At 46.1% G+C, this 19,824-nt stretch overlaps 1 protein-coding gene across 2 annotated transcripts in view; it reads left to right on the top strand.

Annotated features, from left to right (window-relative positions):
* LOC119977441 (endothelin receptor type B-like) overlaps positions 1-19,824 on the top strand; it is a 46,004-nt gene that overhangs the window by 12,436 nt on the left and 13,744 nt on the right. For both annotated transcript variants that reach the window (XM_038818352.1, XM_038818350.1), the window contains exons 2-5: positions 9,722-9,834; positions 9,941-10,145; positions 12,318-12,467; positions 17,449-17,582. In XM_038818352.1, coding sequence (XP_038674280.1) covers positions 9,722-9,834; positions 9,941-10,145; positions 12,318-12,467; positions 17,449-17,582 — 602 coding nt within the window. The remainder of the gene's footprint in view (positions 1-9,721; positions 9,835-9,940; positions 10,146-12,317; positions 12,468-17,448; positions 17,583-19,824) is intronic.

Below are 19,824 nucleotides of genomic sequence, written 5' to 3' on the forward strand. Positions count from 1 at the left end.
CCATTTCTAAAGAGTAATTGGATTTCACTGAACCTCATGCGCTGTAATCCTTCCCAGGGACTGAATGCTGCTAAAGACTTGCCACATATTCTGCTTGTTCCTAATCCTGGAGATCTCTTCACAGACCTCCCGCCTCCAAGTGCTCAGCAAATAAAAGCAAAACCATTTCATTCCCACACCTTAGGGTTTCCTCCTCGCCTGCTCGCGGCATTTTCCAGCAGGTTAATCTTTAAATCTTTATAAATAATAATGTTTATTGTCACAAGTAGGCTTACATTAACACAGCAATGATGTTACTCCAAAAAGCCCCGAGTCGCCACACTCCGGTGCCTATTCGGGTACATTGAGGGAGAATTCAGAATATCACCTAACAGCACTTGGGACTTATGGGCGGAAACCGGAGCACCCGGAGGAAATCCACGCAGACACGGGGAGAACGTGCAGACTCCGCACCGACAGTGACCCAAGCCGGGAATCGAACCTGGGACCCTGGCGCTGTGAAGCAACAGTGCTAACCACCGTGGTGCCATGTTGATCCAGGGCAATCCAGGAATGCTAGCAGTCCTACATCTATTCCAAGTGCACGGACTAACGTTTTGTACATTTATGGGACGGGGTTCCGAACAGGCACCGGAATGTGACGACGTGGGGATTTTCGCAATAACCTCATTGCAGTCTTAATGTAAGCCTACTTGTGACAATAATAAAGATTATTATTATTATTATGACTGCTTTACTCACAGCGGTGGGGAATCCCCATTTTGTGCAGTTTGCTCTGCCAGAATGAACAGCTGCATTCACAAAATGCTCACAAATTAAAGTGTGCAAATCAATTTTTAACTTTGAGAGAATGATATATTGTGGATGTGACATGTCTCTTTTCTAAACCCTTCCCGCATTCGAGTTACACAAAGTCTCTCAAAGCAAATGTTTACCCATCTGCCACTTTGATGCGCAACTGTTAAAATCTATGAAGGGATAAACGCCTCCCTATGCTTGATCAGATTAACAGAAATTAGCTGTTTCATTCATATTTTATGACGGCGAACAGGGCATCCACCAGAATTTGCACTGCATTAAAACTGACAAAAGCTGTCACAAGCTGTTTTATGACAGAGATTATGCACATCTGGAATCTTTCAACTCATCTATCATCCAATTAACCAGCCACTCGGGCAGATGCCACCAGCATCTGCTACGTGTGTGAGAACCGACTTTACTCTCAGCAAGACATAATCTTTTTATTCACTTAGCCAAATGAATCCTGAAATGAGCAAAAAACAGAAGCTGAGAATCATGTTCATTGACTTGCTGATCCAGATCGAGGAATTCTGCTGTGATATGTGGCCGCTATTGATTATTAAGACTTTGGAAGGCAGGTTGCAATCTGTGACAAAAGCACCTGAGCAAGAAGATACAACTTTGGTTTCATATCTAATATGACAGAAACAGGGCGGATTTGAAATTTTACAAGTGGTAATTGTTATCCACCCCTTTTACTTTTCCATGTCTTTAAAGGAAAGAGAAAGGAGTCATAGAGTTGTGGAGGTCTACAGCATCACGTCCATACCAGGTGAAACAACCACATAAGTAATCTAATCCCATTTTCCAGTCCTTGGTCCATAGCCTTGAATGCCTTAGCATCGCAAGTGCATAGCTAAATACTTCCTAAATGTTAGATGGGTCTCTGCCTCCACCACCCTTTCAGGCAGTGACTTCCAGACTCCCACCATCCTCTGGGTAAAAATGTTCCTCAGATCCCCTCCAAACGTCCTGCCCCTTCCCTTAAATCTATACCCCCTGGTCATTGATCCTTTCACCAAGGGGAAACATTTCTTCTTATCTACTCTCGATATACCCCTCATAATTTTATACATCTCAATCATGACCCCGGTTAGTCTCCTCTACTCTAAACAAAATAATCCCAGTCTATCCCATCTCTCTTCATAGCTAAAATTCTCCAGCCCAGGCAGCATCCTGGTAAATCTCCACTGCACCCTTTCCAGTGCTATCTCATCCCTCTTATAATGTGGATTTCAGAACTGCACACAATTCTAAAACCAAGACCTTACCTGCCTATTTATGTGAACATAAAATATCCTATGGTAATGCTTTGTGAGCAAAGAGTTCTCCTAGAATATATTCCCCACCTCAAATATTACTACCCAGTACAGGTTACCTGCCCATTCATTTTCTGTCTGTGGGGCCTTGCTGTGTGCAAGCTGGTCACTGCCCCTCTCCTCTGATGCCTCCACCCTCACCTCCAACAACACGTGCGAGGAGCTCATGGACTTCTTTGTCAGTAAGATTGAGACAATCTGATCAGCTGAAAGTGGAGGGTCGGGTTAAATGGGTCCTTCTCTGGCTGGTGAACTGTAACTAATGGGGGTGCCGCAGGATTCAGTCCGCAGACCACAACTGTTTACAATCCAGATAAATGATCTGCAAAAAGGGACAGAGTGCAACATTGCAAAATTTGCGGATGATACTAAAATAAGTGGGAAAGCAGGCAGTGAAGAGGAGATATAGATTTTATAGACAGATATAGAAAGGCTAGGAGATTGGGCCAAATTTGGCAGATGGAGTTTAATGTGGATAAGTGTGAAGTTATCCATTTTAGCCAAAAAAATAGAAAGGCAAATAATTATCTAAGTGTAAAGCAGATTCAAAATGCATCTGGGCAGAGAGGGATCTGGGTGTCTTTATTCATGAATCACAGAAAGTCTGCATGCAACACAAAATGTAATAAGAAAAGCAAATGGAATATTTGTGTTTATTGCAAAGGACTGGAATATACAAGTAGAGAAGTGTTGTTGCAATTGTGTCGGGTGTTGGTGAGATCACAACTCGAGTATTGTGTAAAGTTTTGGTCTCCTTAGGATGTGGAAGGGTGTGGAGCCATTGGAGGCAGTTCAGAGGAGATTCACCAAATTGATTCCGGGGATGAAGGGATTGACATACGAGTTGAGATTAAAATGTAGACCAAATGTTCCCCCTTGTGGGGCAATTTCAAATGGGGTCACAGATATAGGGTAAGAGGCGATAGATTTAAAACTGAGATGAGGAGACACAGAGTGTGGTGAATTTGTGGAACTCGCTGCCCCATAGTGCAGTGGAGTCCGAATCATTAAATGGTTTCAAGAGGGAGATAGATATATTTCTGAAAATAGCAGGTTAGGGACATGGGGAATAGTTAGGGAGGTGGCTTTGAGACCAGGAAGAGATCAGCCATGATCTGATTGGATTGCAGGCTTAAAGGCTGACTTGCCTACTTCTGCTCCTAATTCCTATGTTCCTATGCTCCTAGCTGCCTCTGCCGTATCCCTCCCTTCCACAACCCACCTGACAACATTTCCTTTAATGCCCTACCCTGCTCTGGTCCTGAATTTGCATCTTTCTCTAATCTCTCTCCTATCTCCCCTCATGCCTTCTCATATTTCCCATGAGACCCACCCCCTGTTCCCCTGATGTTATTCCTACTCATCCCCCAGCTCCCCCCCCCCACCCCCCATGCCCCCACAGCCAACATTGCAAATGGTTAATATGCCTCTGACCTCCACATCTTACATCATCACCTCTTTCCGCAATAAAGATCCCTTGAGCCCTCTGTCCTTTCAAACTACCATCACGTATCCAACCTCCCTTTATTCCCTAAAGTCCTTGAATGTGTTGAGACTTCCGAAATCCATTTATATCTTTCCCAAAACTCTGCTTGAATGTCTTCAATCAGGTGTCTGCTTGTCACAGCACTGCTACAACTCTTATCAAAGACACAAATTATTTCCTATGTGACTGTGACAAAGGTGCATATTCTTCTCCAATTAAGGACAGTTTAGTGTGGCCAATTCATCTACCCTGCACGTCTTTGGATTGTGGGGGTGAGACCCATGTAGACACAGGGAGAATATGCAAACTCCACACGGACAGTGACCCGGGGTCGGGATCAAACCTGGGTCTTCAGTGCCGTGAGGCAGCAATGTTAACAATTTAGCCGCCATGCTGCCCTAAACTGTGACAAAGGTAAACATTCCCTCCTCATCTTTTACATCTGCCTGCAACCCTTTACACGATTGATCACAGCTTCTTCCTCCAAAGTCTCTTTGTCATCCAACTCGGTGCAACTGTGGTTCCATTTTTTTCGTCTAATCTTGGCCAGCGAATCATTTGCAATGGTTTTTCCTGTTCCATGGTGTCCACCATGGATCTGCTCTTGGTCTCCTCCCATTTCTCAACTACATGTTGCCTCCTTGGTGACATCATTTGAAGACACAATGTTACTTTTCCCATGTACATTGATGTCACCCAGCGCTACCTCACCAGCACCTCTCTCAACTTCTCCACTGTTGCGAAATTATCAGACTGCTTCTCTTGACATTTAGAACTGGGTGCGCAGAAATTTCCCCCAATTAAGTATTGGGAAGATGGAAGCTGGGGCTGTTTAGCACAGGGCTAAATCACTGGCTTTGAAAGCAGACCAAGCAGGCCAGCAGCACGGTTCGATTCCCGTAGCAGCCTTCGCGAACAGGCGCCGGAATGTGGCGACTAGGGGCTTTTCACAGTAACTTCATTTGAAGCCTACTTGTGACAAGCGATTTTCATTGGTTTTTGGTCTCCGCTCTAAACTCAAGTTCCCCAGGTACAGACTCCAACCCTCTCACTGACAGCAGTCCGAGATTAAGCTAACCTGTTCTCAATCTTGCTGCCAGAATCAATCAATGCCAAAATGAGCTTCCAACCTCATATTGATGCCAACAATAAGACTGTCTATTTCCATCTCCATAACATCATTCAATTTTGCCCTTGTCACAGCTCACTTGGTGCTGAAACCCTCAACCATGCCTCTCTGTTACCTCTATACTATTTCAATGCATTTCTGGTTGCCTCTCCCACATTCTATCCTCTGCAAACTTGAGGTCATTTGCAAACTTTACTGCTCATGTCTTAACTCACAGGAAGTCTGGTACCACCAGCGCCCCTGTGCTTGCTCCTGCTCAAGCATCACCTTGATTTTAAAAGGTTCATCCTGGTTTTCAGACCCTTCCATGGCCTTGCTCCTTCCTACTTCCGTAATCAACCCCGAAGAACCACAGCCCCGAAGATATCCACGGCCCTCTAATTCTAGCCTCTGTGCATTCCCAATTTAACTGCTCCACTGTCGGTGGCCGTACTTTCAGCTGCCTGGGTAGGCCCAACAAATTCCTTCCTTACACCTCTCCACCTCATGTCCCTCCTTTCAGACGCTCCTTAAAGCATATCACTTTGACCAAGCTTTTGGTCATAATATGTGACTCTGTGGCGTATTTTGCTTTGAAATGCTTCGGTGAAGAGCATTGGGATGCTTCATGATGAAAGGCGCTATATAAATATAAGTTGTTGTTGTATATTTGTCTGTATACCCATGGCCACATTCAAGGTTTATCTGTTAGTTTGGGACACGCAAAGGTGCCGCATAAATGCAAATTCTGTCCTTCTTCTAATGATGAATCTGCAGGACATTGGACCCATTTCTGTTGCATCTTCAAGGTTTTCAAACTTACCGACAGGTGAGAGTTGAGGGCTTGTGAAGGTTTGGAGAATAAGGATGTTAGTATGTAATGGGATTAATTGTGGAGGTAAAGCGATTGAAATGAGTAAACATCTTTCTGCTGCATAGATTTGTACGCCCATAATTAATATGACACTGCTTCAAACTTTTGTTTCATTATACGGAATCCAGCATTTGAAAACACTACAAAAACTGATTGGGTCCCAACATTCTCTTTCCGCCGATTCGTTTACTTGGGTTTGAGGTTCTTTCTTTCTCTTTCAGCTTTACTTCTTTTTCTTTTAATTTTTGTTCAGTACTACTGGCTTTGTATAGTATAGAGCATACCGTGCAGAAGAAGGCTATTCAGCCAATCGAGTCTGCACCAACCCACTTAAGCCCTCACTTCCTCCGTATCCCCGTAACCCAATAATCGCTCCTAACGTTTTTGGTCACTAAGGCCAATCCACCTAGCCGGCACGTCTTTGGACTGTGGGAGGAAACCGGAGCACCCGGAGGAAACCCGCGCAGACATGGGGAGAACGTGCAGACTCCGCACAGAGAGTGACCCAGCGGGGAATCGAACCTGGGACCCTGACGCTGTGAAACCACAGTGCTATCCACTTGTGCTACCGTGCTGTCCAACGCAACAATCGTTGAAAAAAATGGAAACCAAAGTCAACAGAATCCACAGCCAAATTGTACAAATTGTGCTGAACAATGTGTCAGAGTCTGACCCAAACATCTCAGTTGGAATGACATGGACGCTTCTCGTAATTTGTGTCATCACCTCATATATCTGCTCAATACATATTAGGCTGCATACTATTTGTATGTTACTCTCAAATCCCTTTACATCCTTTTTCCAACAACATTTCTTACTTAACATCACCCGACGACATCTTGCTACTTGTCATAGGGGCAGCATGGTAGCATAGTGGTTAGCACTATGTCTTCACAGCACCAGAGTCCCAGGTTCGATTCCCGGCCTGGGTCACTGTCTGTGCGGAGTCTGCACTTTCTCCCCATGTCTGCGTGGGTTTCCTCCGGGTGCTCCGGTTTCCTCCCACAAGTCCCGAAAGACGTGCTGTTCAGTGAATTGGACATTCTGAATTCTCCCTCCGTGTACCCGAACAGGCGCCGTAGTGTGGCGAACAGTGGCTATTCACGGTAACTTCATTGCAGTGTTGATGTAAGCTTACTTGTGTCTATAAAGATTATTATCATTATTCATGAAAAGTTACTGGCTGGAATTCTCCAGCCGTTGGGATTTTCTGTTCCCACCAGCAGCGCAACACCATCCGCGGATTTCCTGGCGACGAGGTAAATCCCATTGACAAGCGTCGGGAATAGCGAACCAACAAACGCGTACCGCTGAGCGACACGCAGCTGGGGGACCGGGGAATCCTGCCCACTGTTAAGAGGTCCCCTCCCCCATGTCCATTGGTCCTGCTCTGATACCTCATTCTATCAAAGGCAGGGAAGATAAAGCATGGCTAAATCATTTACATTACATAAAACTTCGAGAACACTTTTAAACCTTAAATATTTTTTATTGGAAAAAATTAATTGTTGCCCCAAGCAGCATTGTTTTATTGAGAGACCTTTATTCGTGGGAAAACCAGTTATGGAAGGTTCCTTCGCTTGCAGATGAAGATGCATTGAGGGATCACTTCAGTGAATTCAGTGAAGTATGTGAACATTAATATTGCATCAAATCCAGTGAAACGGTACTCCCAGAGCAAAGCTTTACCAGATGTCAGTGTAGGCGGTGGGTGAAAGTCGAAAACTATAGCTTGATTCCCTGACCCTCCAACAGGTGCATTGCCTTACTGAATTTGCCATACTGTGTCGAGTTGAACTGGAAAAGATTAAAAACATCCAGAGATTTGAGGACAGAATCGCACGGCATGTTCCCAGTAACGTTAATGCATTCCCATGAAACTTTCTTTTATTAAAGGCACTTATTTAAAACAGGCCAGAGATTGTGGACAAAGTAACTTTGTACATATTTTTAATTACTATCACACCTAAATAGTGTCATGATATGCAGACACGCAACCAATGGGTCATTAGAACAGGACACACCCGATGGGTAATCAGGACACCCAGAGGTGGCATTACCACAAGGAGGCACTACGTGACCACTATAAAAAGGACAAGGCACACAGGTTCTGCCTCTTCCACTGGCAGAAACCTAGAGAGCAAGACAGGGTTGATTAACAGTAACATCACACCCTAACACGTGGTCTAGAGCAAGCTTGTATAGTTAGCAGAGTAGACTGAGTTACTAGACTTAGATTAGCAGAGTGTCAAACTCATTTAGGAGCATTGTCAATCGCTCAATAAATACGTTGAACCTATCTCAGAGTCTGGAGCATCCTTCAGCAAAGCCTGCATCAAGAAGCAGCTTATGCTACTCGAAGTAACATAACACAACAAATATCTATCCAAACTTCTGTGGCGGGATTCTCCGACCCTCCGCCGGGTCGGAGAATCACTGGGGGGAAGCGTGAAACCCGCCCCCGCCGGCTGTCGAATTCTATGGCGCCGGGCTTTTGGCGGGGGTGGGAGTTGTGCCGCGCCGGTCAGCGAACCCCGGTGATTCTCCGGCCCACGATAGGTCGAGCGACTGCCCGTTTTAGGCCGGTCCTGCCGGCGTAAATTAGACCAGGTCCTTACCGGTGGGACCTGGCTCTGCGGGCGGCCTCCGGGGTCCTCGGGGTGGGGGGGGGGGGGGGAGGGGGCCAATCTGGCCCCAGGGTGTGCCCCCACGGTGGCCTGGCCCGCGATCGGGGGATCCGCGGACGGGCCTGTGCCGTGGGGGCACTCTTTCCGTCCGCACCGGCTGCTGTGTACCTCCGCCACGGGCGGTGCAGAGACAAACCCCCCTGTGCATGCACTGGGATGATGCCAGCACATGCTGGAGCTCCCGCGCATGCGCCAACTTGCGCCGGCCAGCGGAGGCCCTTCGGCGCCGGTTGATGTGGCGCCAAGCCCTTTGATGCTGGCTGACGCGGCCAAACCCTGCCGGCGCCGGCCTTGTCCCTGAAGGTGCGGAGGATTCGGGTGGCCTAACGCCGGAGTAGTTCACGCCACTCCTCGGCGCCGGGACCGCCCATGTTGTCTGAAGAGCGCATTTTGAATTGTTTAATGCTGGGGTAAAGTGCTGAGAATTATAGCTCTGTTGGTAGTAAGAGGAACAATCCGAGTGCTGATTTACAACTCACCGTGGGGTTCAGTGAATGGCTTTGGGGGTGAACTCATCCTTGGTGACAGCTTTGATCACTGGTCTCTGCAAAACGGTCACTTTGTTAGTCAGGCAGATAAAACTGGTGCCTCATTGAAGAAAAAAGGACAGTAATGGACCAGGCAGGACAGCTGTCTGGTCACAAGCATGATATCAATAAGCTCGAGAAGCTGCAAAAAGAACCTCGGCTTCTGATCTTAATCACCACCCTTCGGAAAATGACCATGTTTGGACGCTGTCCAAGAATAGAATTGGGCTGTTTTCTTACAATTCATCCAGTCATTTTAGTCTGCTGATCCTCACCACCCTGGTCTTGCTTCAGTGAAAGACTACAGGGCATATATTTATCATAACAATTCGGAAAGAAGAACTAAAGGGATGAAAATTAGAATTTTAAAAATATATATAAATGGGATATGGACATCATGCTAAGACCAGGATGCATTGCCCATCTCATAATTGCCCTTGAGAAGATGCTAATGTCTTGAGATCATAGCCGAGGGCTATGGATTGTAAATCCAGTAACTTTTAAAAAAAAGAGTACCCAATTATTTTTTTTTCAATTGAGGGGCAATTTAGCATGGCCAATCCACCTAACCTGCCCATCTTTGGGTTGCGGGAGTGAAACTCACGCAGAAACGGGGAGAATGTGCAAACTCCACACGTGACAGTGACCCAGGGCTGGGATTCGAACCCGGATCCTCAGCGCCGCAGTCCCAGTGCTAACCACTGCGCCACATGCCACCTTGAATCCAGTAACTTAATCACTATGAGAAAAAGTCAAAACGTTAAAGGGGTTAAAAGCAGAAAAAAATGTGAATGCCTACATAGCAGGCTGGTAAATCAGTACCACTGTGCTTCCCATTTTTCATAGTTGTGTTGATGCCATATTATTAAAAGCGCTAATCTCAGAGAAATTAATTTGTAATTATTCCTGCTCTTTTCAGCTCCATGCTGAAGACTGGCCCTTTGGAGTGGAAATATGTAAACTGATGCCTTTCATGCAGAAAGCGTCTGTTGGCATTACTGTTCTCAGTCTCTGCGCACTCAGTATTGACAGGTAAGTCACCACGTCAATCAAACATGTTATTCTGTCCTATCTTGCTGGCTGCTTATTGTCAAACAGTGTTTTATGTTTAATTGCGTTCTTTTTTTATATATCGCAGATATCGGGCAGTGGCATCCTGGAGCCGTGTACAAGGAATCAGAGTTCCCAGGTGGACCGTGATCGAAATCATCTTCATCTGGGCCGTGTCGATTATTTTGGCTGTTCCGGAGACTATAGCCTTTGATCTGGTGAATATAGACTATCGAGGGAAGAGATTAAGTGTCTGCTTACTTCATCCCGATCAAAAAACTCAGTTTATGCAGGTACGTGGATCCATCATTTCTACTTACTGATGAAATTGTGTCAAACGCTTTTCTGGTCAGATTTGAGCCGCCTTTGCAGGCGTCCTGGTTCACAGCCGCATGGAGAAGTAATGGGGCGGAATTCCCCCCCCCCCCCCCCCCCCCCGCTCATGCCAGGTGAGAGAATCGGCGGGGCGCTGCACATGTCCCGCCACACTGCCCCGACACCCGCACGCGATTCTCCCAAACCAGCGCGCCGTGAATCACTGCTGGCCGCCGTCTGCAAATATCGAGCGGCCATTCTCTGACCCGAATGGGCCTAGCGGCCGCCCCACACGGCAGGTTCCCGCCGGCGCCGTCCACACCTGGTCACTGCCGGCGGGAACTGCGCGCGGACGCTGGGGGGGGGGGGGGGGGGGGGGTTTCTGCACCGGGGGGGGACCTCCAATGAGGTCTGGCCCGCGATCGGTGCCCACCAATCGTCGGGCCGGCCTCTCTAAAGGAGGACCTCCTTTCCTCCGCCACCCCGCAAGATCCATCCACCATCTTCTTGCAGGGCGGCCGCGGGGAGGATGGCAATCGTGCATGCGCGGGTGATGTCATTTACATGGCGCCGGCCGCGTCATTTTTGCGGTAAATTACGCGACGCCGCTCCCAGCCCCCCAGGAGCGGGAGAATAGGGGGCCAGGAGCGGGCTCCGATGCCGGAGTGAAACATTCCGATTTTCACTCCGGCGTCGGCACATAGACTCCCGTTGGGACAATCGCACCCATGGTACTTGGAGTAAAATTATTTTGTAAAGCCATTTCAAATTAACCGAACCAAACATAAAATTGGACACATTAACAAAATCACCTCATCTGAATGGACAAAAAAGTTTTTTGATTCAGGTGTAGACTCTTCATTAGAACTGACAATTCATCCAGAACATCCATCAGCCATTTATCATTACAGAGGCCGATACAGCCACTATGTGCCTCCATTTTATTTGGAGTTTAATTTATTCCGTGTACATTGAGAGTGCTGTCAGTATTTATAAATATTTCTTGGATGATGATGCATTCTCTGTAGTATTTAATTTCCCTGTTGGACATAATGTACAATCAGCGGGGAGCAGTGAGACAGGTCCACAATATTAAAACTGCCCAAAGATAGGATAGATTTTCACACAACTGCCAGGACTGCCAGGAAATGAGATGCACAATGCAATTGGCCCGAGGTATGGGGATAGATTTGGAGAATTGGGCCGAGGTAGGGTGCTCTTTCGGTGGGTGGGTGCAGACTAGATGGGCTGAATGGCCTCCTTCTGCACCGCCAGGATTCTATGATTCCCATCCCTGCAGAAAAACCGGCGCCGGAGAATCTGGCAGCTGGCGGCGGGGCAGAATCCATGCCGCCTCCCGGAGATTCTCCAGCCAGGTGGGGTGTCGGAGAATCCCGCCCCTTTTCTTTTCCTATTGGTTGGTAACAGCAACGAGGAAGGACATTTGGCTTGCCATGTACATACCCGCTATCCCACTCCCCACCCTCACCCCGCAACCCTAACAATTATCCAATTCTCATTAGAATCTGCCTCCGTCACGGTCAGACAGTACTTTCCAGATCGTAGACATTGGCTGCATAAAAATGTTTCTCCTCGCGTCGTCATTGCTCCTTCTGCCATTTATCTTAAACCAGTGTTCTCTGGTCCTTAATGCTTCCCTTAAACCAACAGTGCTTCCTATTTACTCTCTTAAAGTATCAAATCTCCCCTTAATTATCTTTTTTCTAAGGCCCAACTTCTCCAATCTATTCACATAACCGAAGCCCCTCATCTCTGGAAACATTCTCATCAATCTTTCCTGAGTCCTACCTAATGGCTTCCTAAAGAGTGGTGCCCCGAACTGGACAGGATAGTTCAGTTATTGGTTACAAATATGCGGAGAGATGGTAAAGGCCGTTCCACTTAAGGGATGGTTGAAGGAGGGAGGTCATGTGCTTAAATCTCCAGGAATATATCCGATTGTAGTTGGCCACACTAAATGGTGGTAAATCTAGAATTCTGGGCCATTGTACATAATCAAAGATGTTTTGAATGTTCAATGTGCAAAGTCTCCATGTAGGTAGAATGGAGTCAGGATTATGGAAGACTGATTCTTTCAACATCACTGTCTGTCGTCAGTCTAATCTGTGTTTTTATATTCCCACTTCCAGTTCTACAAGGCAGCAAAAGACTGGTGGCTGTTTGCTTTTTATTTCTGTATGCCTCTCGCATGCACAGCTTTGTTTTACTCCTTAATGACTTGTGAGATGTTAAGGAAGAAAAGTGGGATGCAGATCGCTCTGAATGACCATCTGAAACAAGTAAGCATCGGGATATTAATTTGGATTAATGTTTTTGCAATGCAACAATGAACAAAACATTTTTAAACATAAATAGTGAAAAGATGTTAGTAGTCAACTTCATGGGGATGATTCTCCACTGGGCGCACATCCCGCTATTCCGGAAGAATAGCAGGAGAACCCCTAAACGAGGTTCGTATCGGGCGCCGAATGGAGCGCGATGATCCCAACCCACGGGACCTGATGCGATATGGTTCACGCCCTCGCTGATCATCGACGAGGTCAGCATATTTATATTAATATTTAAATGGGCTCAGACCATTTGAAGCCAGAGTTTCCCGGGATTCTCCGCAGCACTGGCGCAGTGTGAGGCCGGTGGTAATCACTACTAGTCTCCATCAATGGAGACCAGATCAAGCCGGGGGGATCGCAGGCTATTGGAGTCCACGCAAAATGGCAGGCATGTGACCTGGCAGTAACTTCTGATACCCTAGAGGTGCAGTACCAGGATGCCAGATTGACACTGTCAGGGTGCCAGGTTGTCACTTCCAGTGTGCCAGAGGAAGTGACAGGTTAGCACCACCAGGGCACCAGGAGGAAATGCCAGGGTGCCAATTGGCATTGCCGGCAGGAATCTGAAAGGGACATGGACATGACAGGGGAGGTTTGAGGGGGGCCATGAAGTGGAGAGTGAAGGGGATCATGATGGGGGATTGAGGGAGCGATATGAAAGAGTAGGGTGGATTGAGGGTGGCATGTGATGAGAGGGGGGAAACTTGGGGTGTCATGAAATGGGTGTGGTTTAGGGAGGGGGTGACCACGTAAGGCTGGAGGATTGAGTGGGGGGGGGCATGAAAGGGAGGAGCATGAAGTGAAGAAAACTTTCCCTTTTCTCATACCTGCTCCCTCAGCCCAATGATTTAAAAACTGCTGCTTTTGAATCGTCAGAGCTTTCCTAGAAAGCCCACAACATTTTGATCGGCTTGAAATTCCCTGAGACCCTTTGAAATGGGAAGCATTTATTCAATTTCACAGAGCAGTATCTTTCACTCCCTTTTGATTGATAGCTTAATGGTTTAAACACAGCTGCCAGAAGGTTTGTCTATTTTATCTTTCCCCTCACGCTTGAATGTAAATGAAGTAACCCTCATTGCTTCTAGCCGCAATGTTTATAAACATTCATGTTATGATTGACAGCTCCTGACCACTTTTATAACATAATAATCTTTATTGTCACAAGTTGGCTTAAATTAACACTGCAATGAAGTTACTGTGAAAAGCCCCTAGTCACCACACTACGGCGCCTGTTCGGGGACACAGAGGGAGAACTCAGAATGTCCAATTCACCTAACAACACATCTTTCGGGAGTTCTGGGATGAAACTGGAGCACCCGGAGGAGACCCACGCAGACCCGGGGAGAACGTGCAGACTCAGCACAGACAATGACCCAAGGCGGGAATCGAACCTGGCACTGTGAAGCAACAGTGCTAACCATAATAGTGTTAAGGCTACCCTCTAGGGCCCCAGTTAAGCCTATCTTTTTGTGGGGTACGTGAAACATTCATTGTTCCAGTCCTACTTGGACCCTCCCACCATTCTCCCCGGCCGCACATCAACAACTGTATCGGCGCCGCTTCATGCTCTCGTCTGGGCCTGGTACAATTTATCGATTTTGCTTCTAATTTCCACTCCTCTGTCCCCTTCACAAGGTCCACCTCCTTCCTTCCCTATCTGCGACGTACTGGACACTAAACGGCATTACAAACCCACCTACCCCCACTTCTGTAGAAGGTTCACATGGACTTGAAATGTGTTTCTCCCTCCTGCTGAGAGTTTCCAGCATCTAAACCTAGCTACAGGAATATTCCAGGAATATTCCAGGTAATTAATTGGTTAATTTGAATTTATCTCCTTGTCTGTTAGCCGATGTCAAACAATAAAGCTGAATCATTTGAAGCTGAAGGCAACAAACTCTTTGAGAAGCGGACAGCTTCACGCTTCATCATTTTTTCACTTTTAACCAAGTTTCCAAGGGCATCGCTATGTTGTGATGCCGTCATGGTTCCTGACCTGCCTCAGCAGCGCCAACCTCTCCCAGTTGCTACCCGATTGACCCTCTGAGTGAGAGCCTGACAAACATATTTAATAGGGTGCTGAATATGGAGGAGGCCAAATAGAAGGCCTCCTTCAATAGGACGATTATGCTGTCAGCAAATGCCAGCTCGGCATTCCTATTTGGTCCCAACGTTGAGGTCTCGAAGCGCCTATTAATTCATGCACAAAACCAATGGAAACAATTTATGTTTGTGTTAAAATGAAATTGTTTTCTTAGACAACCAGCTATAGGTACAGTCCCTCCAATCCGGCAACTTCAGGACCGAAGATATGGCAGATTACAGATTTTGCTGGATATGGTTGTGTTGTTCAGGCTGTGAGCAGTTTGGGTCAAGCTAGGTTGAGTGGAGTCAAGGGTCGCTTGGAGCATAGGATAGAATGGTGCAAGAAACGGTGAAGCTGATAACTAGTGTGCAGTTGCACCGCGACAATACTGTGCCTAGCCGACTTATCTATGTAAATTTTATGTTTTAAATTTTTACTCAATTAAAATTGACGCATGGAACATCATAGCCTGGTTTTCGGATTACTCCAGTTTTTGGGCAGTTGAATTTGAGACACTGTGTGTGTATACCAACCCATAATACAATACTTGCAACAATGGAATCATGAATATTTAATCAGTAATAATGGATTGTTTATCATTACCTCAAAAGGTTAGGTTTTAGATTCCACTATATACTAGTTATAATTGGATTGCATCTTCCCTGAAGTACAGCCAAGTTTGCTTTGTTCTCCAACACTGCTTCACTGTACGAATCACATAGGGTGGAATTCTCCGTTTCAGAAGTGCTGACGCTGGGACTGAATCGCCCCAAAAGCAGCACCGGTCCCAGAGTGATTCAGGACATCCTAATGGGCTGTCACCAACACCACGTGGAACGAGTCCAATTCCAACGAATGCTGCCATATGATTCACCGGGGTCAGCATGGGCACTGGAGAGTTGTATATGAGCGTTTAACTCCCCACAGACACTCATTCCAGCCAAGAAGGTGCCACCCCGAAAAGCAGCACCGATGTCCGCTCATGCAGAGCTGGAGGCACTGTTTGGATGCCGTGGAGGGGAGGTGGCACACCCTGTTCCCCGGGGTGGTAAGGAGGCTGCCACCCACAGATGCTGTGTGTGCCTGGACAGCCCGATATCACAATATCAACTGTTCAAGTTGCATGCCCACGCTGGCAAAGCACCGGAGCATGGCATTCTCTTGGGCACCCAGTGCCAGCCTCGATTTTCGGCTGACGCGCTACTCTCCGCTCAAACACAATTCGCGATTTCAGCATCGCTGGATGGGGAATCCTGCCCATAGTTCATTTTTATAAAAAGGTACAAATGTAAATTTCCCCCTTTCAAGCGAATAAAGTGGATATCTCAATACTGCAAAATGCTGATGAACATGCAACCACTTCGCCAAGAAATGTCCACTTCAATAACCAAATGATTCTCCAAGCCATGGCTTCAGTTGATTATCATTCAAGAATGTATGTGTGGAATAGAATTGACTGCTTTAAACGACAAGTGATTTGCAAACCTACATTGACCTGATTGTGCAGAATCTCAGAATTTGGAGAAGGGCACAGAGTGTCTCATTTTTCTAGCATTAGACCTTCAACTGGAATTATCCATTGTAATTCACTGGAACTCCATTTCCCTGTTTTTTCTCCATATCCTTTTATAATCTTTGTTTGCAATTGTTTATAGTTGCCCTTTTAAATGATTCAAGAACAGTAAAACATTCCATGTTCTCGTAATCCTCTTGCGAAAACAATTCTTCACATTTTCCTCTTTGCTCTTCCAGTCTTGCGTTCGTGTCCCATTATTACTGATTCACCAACACGTGGCAACAATCTTTCCCTACTGACCATCTCGAAAACCTTTTGTAATATTGAAAATTTCCATTTTATTTTGCTTTCTCTGAAAACTGTTGCAATGGCTTGGGTCTTTCTTCCTACCTATAACTTTTCATTCCTTGTCATATTCAGGTGAAATGTCACTGCATCAATATCATAGCTGCAATAAGCTGCCAGTAACAAGGTGCCCAGAATGATATGGAATACTCAAACAGTGAGAATAGTTTGCACAAAATCATCACTTCCTTTTGTTTTTGGCATTCATGTCCCCTAACCATGTATCCCAGAATTCTACTCATCTTATGGCTTATCTATTCCTGCATTTCCACCTTTAAATAATTCTCTGCTCACCCACTCGGATTGGAATATTACTGCTTAGGGTGTAGTCCTTCCACTGTTCTTTTCCCCCAAATTATAACATTTTGCATTTCTATGCATTGAACTGCATCTGCCAGCTATCTGTCCACTCCATTGCTTTGAAGCTGCAGATGAATTTATAAAGATGCACCCTTTCACCTCGCCACCCTACAAATCATTGCCAGAGGTCATGAGGAACAATGGATCACAGAGACAGATCAGTCAAATAAATGCTGTGGGGGCAGCACGGTGGCGCAGTGGGGTAGCACTGCTGCCTCACAGCGCCGAGGTCACAGGTTTGATCCCGGCTGTGGGTCACTGTCCGTGTGGAGTTTGCACATTCTCCCTGTGTTTGCATGGGTTTCGCCCCCATAATCCACAATGTGCAGGGTAGGTGGATTGGCCATGCTAAATTGCCCCTTAATTGGAAAAAATGAATTGGGTAATCCATGGTGAGCACCGGATTTTGGATGCCTTTTATGCATCAAACAAGATACACAGGGGAGTGATATGCTCAGATGTTGAGTGTGTATCACTATATTCATGCAGTGGAAAATGGTTTATTAAACTGCATTCATGCAAGGTTTACCACACTAATAGTAGCACATGCTCGTAGTGTCTTTGCTTGCTAATCATGAAGCTCCTTCAAACAAAGTAACATTCTGATGATTCACTTGCAGCGCCGTGAGGTTGCAAAGACTGTGTTCTGCTTAGTGCTCGTTTTTGCCCTGTGTTGGCTTCCACTTCACCTCAGTAGGATTTTAATGAAGATATTCTACAACGAATTTGATCCCAACAGATGTCAACTACTGAGGTAAGACTTAACGGAATGTGGGACTGTCCGGTTATCATAAGAAAGCAGGTGACATATACAGTGAAATAATGACTGACTGGAGTTAAAGTTTGTTTTCTGATGGAAAATGAGGATTCATAGTGTGGGATTTTACATATTTATACAAAATAAAAAAAGTAGTATTTTTTGCAATTGGAAGATTAAAACTCAACAAAAGTAAAATGATTATGCAAGAGTAAAATGGAATCTTCTGGCAAAACTCAGCAGGCCTGGCAGCATATGTGGAGTGAGAAACAGAATTAACGTATTGAGTCCAATATGAGTCTTCGAAGAAGAGTCATATTGGACTCGAAACATTGACATTGGAGAGGCAGAGAGATTTAGGTAGGGAATTCCAGTACTCTGCCAGATTCAGGCAACGTCACTCATGTTGATGCAGTTAAAATCCCAGATGTGCAGGAGATCAGAAATGGAGGAGCAAAGAGATCTTGGCGAGTTTGGGCTGGACAAGGTTAAAGAGGAGAAGACTTTCCAGTCGTTCCCACCCGCGGGATCGTCTGGCCCTGCAGACAGAGGCGCCCAGTGTGATCCATGGTGGCGGAGGGTGCGAACAAGGGGAAACCCCAGAAGATCCCTCTGCTGGCCATTGACAGTCTGCCTCCTCCAATGAAAAACACGCTGCCGAGGTTTCGGGGCGGGGGGGGGGGGGGGGGGGGGGGGGGGCTGTTCCACTGAGATGTAAGGAGGTGTAAGGCCATGGAAATATTTGCGCACAAGTAAGACAATTTAAAACAGGTATTACCAGATCAGAAGTCAGTATAGCGGGATACACAGGAGGGAATGAATGAACAATGCTCGGTGCGACTTCAGAGACAGGTAGCGGCAGAACTTTAGATCAATGTAACAGTCGGGCACTACAAATGGGCTCATTGCATCCCGAGTATGAGGGGTCCTGGGAATCAGCAAGCACTCCTTCGTGGTTGTTATCCAATAATTATTACTGCAAAGTGCAGGAGGATGAATATGCTGATTGGGGACAGAATTGGCTTCACTGGGATGTCCCTTATGTCCTGCCAAAACTGATTGTTTCGGCTTGCTTATGCCTAATAAATAGGATGAATTGGTACAGGGGAAGACACTTGGAGCCATATCTCAGTGAGAGCGGCTACCTTTCGGAGCGAAGGTGAAAGAGTACAAAGAGATTCACAGGCAGGAGAAAGATTTCAAGATTGTAGAAATTATCATGAATAATAACAGGTGCAATGGTAATTAATACAAATAGATTATAGTATGTACTGGAATTACTGAAGAAAATGTGGGTTTGAACAACCCTGGTGATTGAAATATTGTTTAATTGCATGTCTCTATCTCAAGCCAAGTAGGGGATAATTAAACTTGTTGATTCTAAACATGATAGTTTAGTAACCATGATTGTTGCTTAATTACAATTGCTTTCGACAAAACTTGTAGATTCAAAGTACCAGTCACATTAGAATAGATGCATCCTGACATCTTAATGCTGCAAGGTTGTACTATACCTCGAGATGGAAGCACACATGTATGAGGTCGTAACATTAAGTTAAGAAGAAGACTGTAGAAGGGAAAACTCCATCCAGCCCAATATGGGGCAAGATTCTCCGAGGATTCCCCAATTTCCAGTTGGCTCGACTCCGGAGTGGTTCACGCCATTTTTTTACACCGCCATCGGGGGATTCGGGAGAATCCCGCCCATGGTCCCCAACATTAAAGGCCATGTCCAGGGCAGGGGGACTGTGGGTTTCATTGACCACAGCCGTAAATCCATTGGTTGGCCAATACACTCAGTGGAAGATGGTATATCTGGCTGGTTTATGGCTGGATGGTATATCTGGCTGGCTGGTTTAGCTCACTCAGCTAAATCGCTTGCTTTTAAAGCAGGCCAGCAGCACGGTTCGATTCCCGTGCCAGCCTCCCCGGACAGGCGCCGGAATGGGGCTTTTCACAGTAACTTCATTGAAGCCTACTCGTAACAATAAGCAATTTTCATTTCATTTCATTTCATATCAGCTCCCGACTAGCAGATGTTTGGAGGTTAAATTGTGTCTATTGGCCTGAACCTCCAAAAGGTCGGCTGATGTGATGTTTTGGTTCTTTGATTCACTGTAGTGGGCAGCCAATATATACCCAAAGTAGCCAGGACATCATCCTGTGAAACACTGAACAGAGAACCTTCCCTGACCCCTGGGTGTCCATCAGAATTGAAAATCAATTTTCATCCAACACA

Source organism: Scyliorhinus canicula, chromosome 14, assembly GCF_902713615.1.
Source record: "Scyliorhinus canicula chromosome 14, sScyCan1.1, whole genome shotgun sequence".
Classification (NCBI taxonomy): domain Eukaryota; kingdom Metazoa; phylum Chordata; class Chondrichthyes; order Carcharhiniformes; family Scyliorhinidae; genus Scyliorhinus; species Scyliorhinus canicula.